Genomic DNA, 2376 nt, shown 5'->3' with positions numbered 1-2376 from the left:
GTCCCCATATACTGCTTGAGTGTTTTCTTCTGGGATCTCGTTGGGAACAGGCGATACTTGCGGGTCTGGCGGATCATCAACTTCTTCTCCGCCAGCAGAGACTTGTTTTCCTGCTTCATCTCCTGAAGAGCCCGTTCGTATTCTTGTTCATCGTTCTTCGACCATGCCTTCTTCTGTTGGCGTTCCTTGCGCTCCTTGGTCAGCTCGTTCTTGCGAACTGCTACCGCAGTAGTCTCTTTAGCCCGTATTGACCGTCGAAAGAATGCCTCACGCTTCGCATCGTGTTTGAGTTGGTCTGCGCTCCATCCTCGAGCATGACGAAACACGTTCAGATCCGTGAGCGATCGATTGATGTGATGCTGGGGTTCTCGCTTGCGAAGAGCGAACCACGACCGGAAGCCGGGGAGATCTTGCAGATGACCGCCATACGACAACTCTTGTCTGTATTCTTCACCAAACAAGCCCTCCATCGTTCGTCGGCGTTTGTTCGACAGTTTCGCTTGCAGCGGGCGAAATTCCGTGATATTTTTGCAGAGTATGAAGGCTAGAAGTGCGGACAGCGCGTTCTGGAGTTCCGGTTGTTTGAGATCTTCTCGCTTGTCCTTGGGAGTGAGCGCGTCGAGGTCTTGCAGGAGATCCGGAAGAGAACGCTCTTGAGGACCCGACGACTGCAAGAGTGCGAGCCATGATACCGACCAGTGGTGAAAGTGAAGAAATCCTCGCAGCCGGATGCATACGCGGTCGTCTTCCACGTGGATGAACAGGAGAGCCCGAAGCAGACCGAACGCCTCACGTAGCCGTTGTTTGACTGGAACCCAGGTTCGTAGGGAACGATCGCACTCTTGATCTGGCTCGCTGTCGGTCTCAGTCACGACCTCATCGAGAGGAAGTGTGCGCAGAGTTTTGCTGGAACGTAGGAGAAGGCTGGTGAGCCTGGACGCCACGATCTCGCCCGGTGGACGACCACGCTTGGAAGACTTCATCGCTCGAGGTCAAATCGGATTGTCATGACTGTTACGACAACATCTCAAGGTCCAGAACGGACTATGATGGTGCCGATGATAAAGACAACTAGCTGCAGAGAGCTGGTAGTGAAGACTGATAAATCAGCGACGAGGATCTGAGAGGGAAGGCGACATGTCAGTTAACGCCGCCGATTACGCTCTACGATAACTTATCGACCGGCGACTCGAAAACTATATATGATCAACCGCTACGACTCGTAGCGATGATTGTCGTGGTGCCCTTGACGCAGAACGTATACACGGCGTTTGGCTCTCAGCGGCAGTGTTTGCACCTAAAGATCAGAATAAAGTGGTGCATCTCGCACGGTAGAGAGAAACGCAATTCAGCTTTGTGGAAGCAGTTGACGGCGTCGCCCCGGACTCGATCTCACCGCAGCATTCTTCTGGTTGAAGAAGTGTATTGAATTGGCTCAACGGCTTCTTGAGATAACTAACCCCGTACGTGTACTATCTACAGCGATGGCGGCGTTCGTCCGCGACACGATCAATATGAAGAGCCATTGTAAATTGATAGTGGAAAAAGATCGAAACTTCACTAAATAGGCAAGGAATAACCGTGAAAGCGCACACCATTCGCGAGCATCTCCGGTTGCTAGTGACAGCTCACCGATTTGAAGAGAGCACAAGAGATCTGGATCAACTCGGGTTGTCTGAGAGACAGCAGCTTTTGAGAACGTATTGCAAGAAAATGGAGGACGAAGAACAGCACACTCAAGACACTACCGACGATCAGTCCTTCGAGCCAGTGCCTGAATCAGATGCCCAAGACAACGACGTCGTCGCTACAGCTAACCAGCCAGTAGAAGTAGCTGCCACTTCACCGGCTAGTCGAAGTCCATCCCGTACTCGAACTCGTGAGGTTATCATCACCTCAGAGATAACTTCAGCGCCCAGAGCCTCTGTAGTCCAACCTCCACTATTTGCTGAAGAAAGGGAAGTCGAGGAACCTGCGACGAAAAGGCAGAAGCTGGAGCTGGACACAATTCTGGAGCGCTTTTTAGCTGACCAGAAGGAACGTCAACAAGAGCAAATCGAGCACGAGCGCACGAGACTGAGCGAACAACAAGAGTTGCAGCGCCAGACGGTTGACTTACAAAAGCGAGCACTGGATATTCAAGAGAAGGCGATGAACATGCAGGAGCGGCTCATGGCTTTGATGGAGAAGGTGATGGATAAGCTTAGTTGAGGACCCATGCAGCATGCGTGATACATGCGCAAAATTTCGCGCAATGGTAATTCGGTATTCTACATATCTTTTTTTCTTTCGTTATTACTTGCTAGTTAACCATAATGGACTGTCCGAATAACAAATATGCTTACCAACATCCATGAGGACCGACGACACCGGTCC

General features: G+C 51.2%; 2 protein-coding genes across 2 annotated transcripts; one reads left to right on the top strand and one right to left on the bottom strand.

Moving 5' to 3' along the window:
* Positions 1-147: 147 nt before the first annotated feature.
* Positions 148-983, bottom strand: PPTG_17195 (hypothetical protein; the record flags this gene model as incomplete). The annotated part of the gene is made up of 2 exons (XM_008915072.1): positions 148-173; positions 272-983. The coding sequence occupies 2 exons, from the start codon at positions 981-983 to the stop codon at positions 148-150; spliced, it is 738 nt and encodes a 245-aa protein (XP_008913320.1).
* Positions 984-1713: 730 nt separating this feature from the next.
* On the top strand, positions 1714-2230 carry PPTG_17194 (hypothetical protein; the record flags this gene model as incomplete). Its single annotated transcript, XM_008915071.1, has 1 exon — positions 1714-2230. One exon carries the CDS (start codon positions 1714-1716, stop codon positions 2209-2211), a length of 498 nt encoding a protein of 165 aa, XP_008913319.1. The 3' UTR covers positions 2212-2230.
* Between the last annotated feature and the right edge of the window lie 146 nt (positions 2231-2376).

This window comes from Phytophthora parasitica, assembly GCF_000247585.1.
Source record: "Phytophthora parasitica INRA-310 unplaced genomic scaffold supercont2.67, whole genome shotgun sequence".
Taxonomy (NCBI): Eukaryota; Oomycota; class Peronosporomycetes; order Peronosporales; family Peronosporaceae; genus Phytophthora; species Phytophthora nicotianae.
This window is presented reverse-complemented; position numbering and strand designations above follow the sequence as displayed.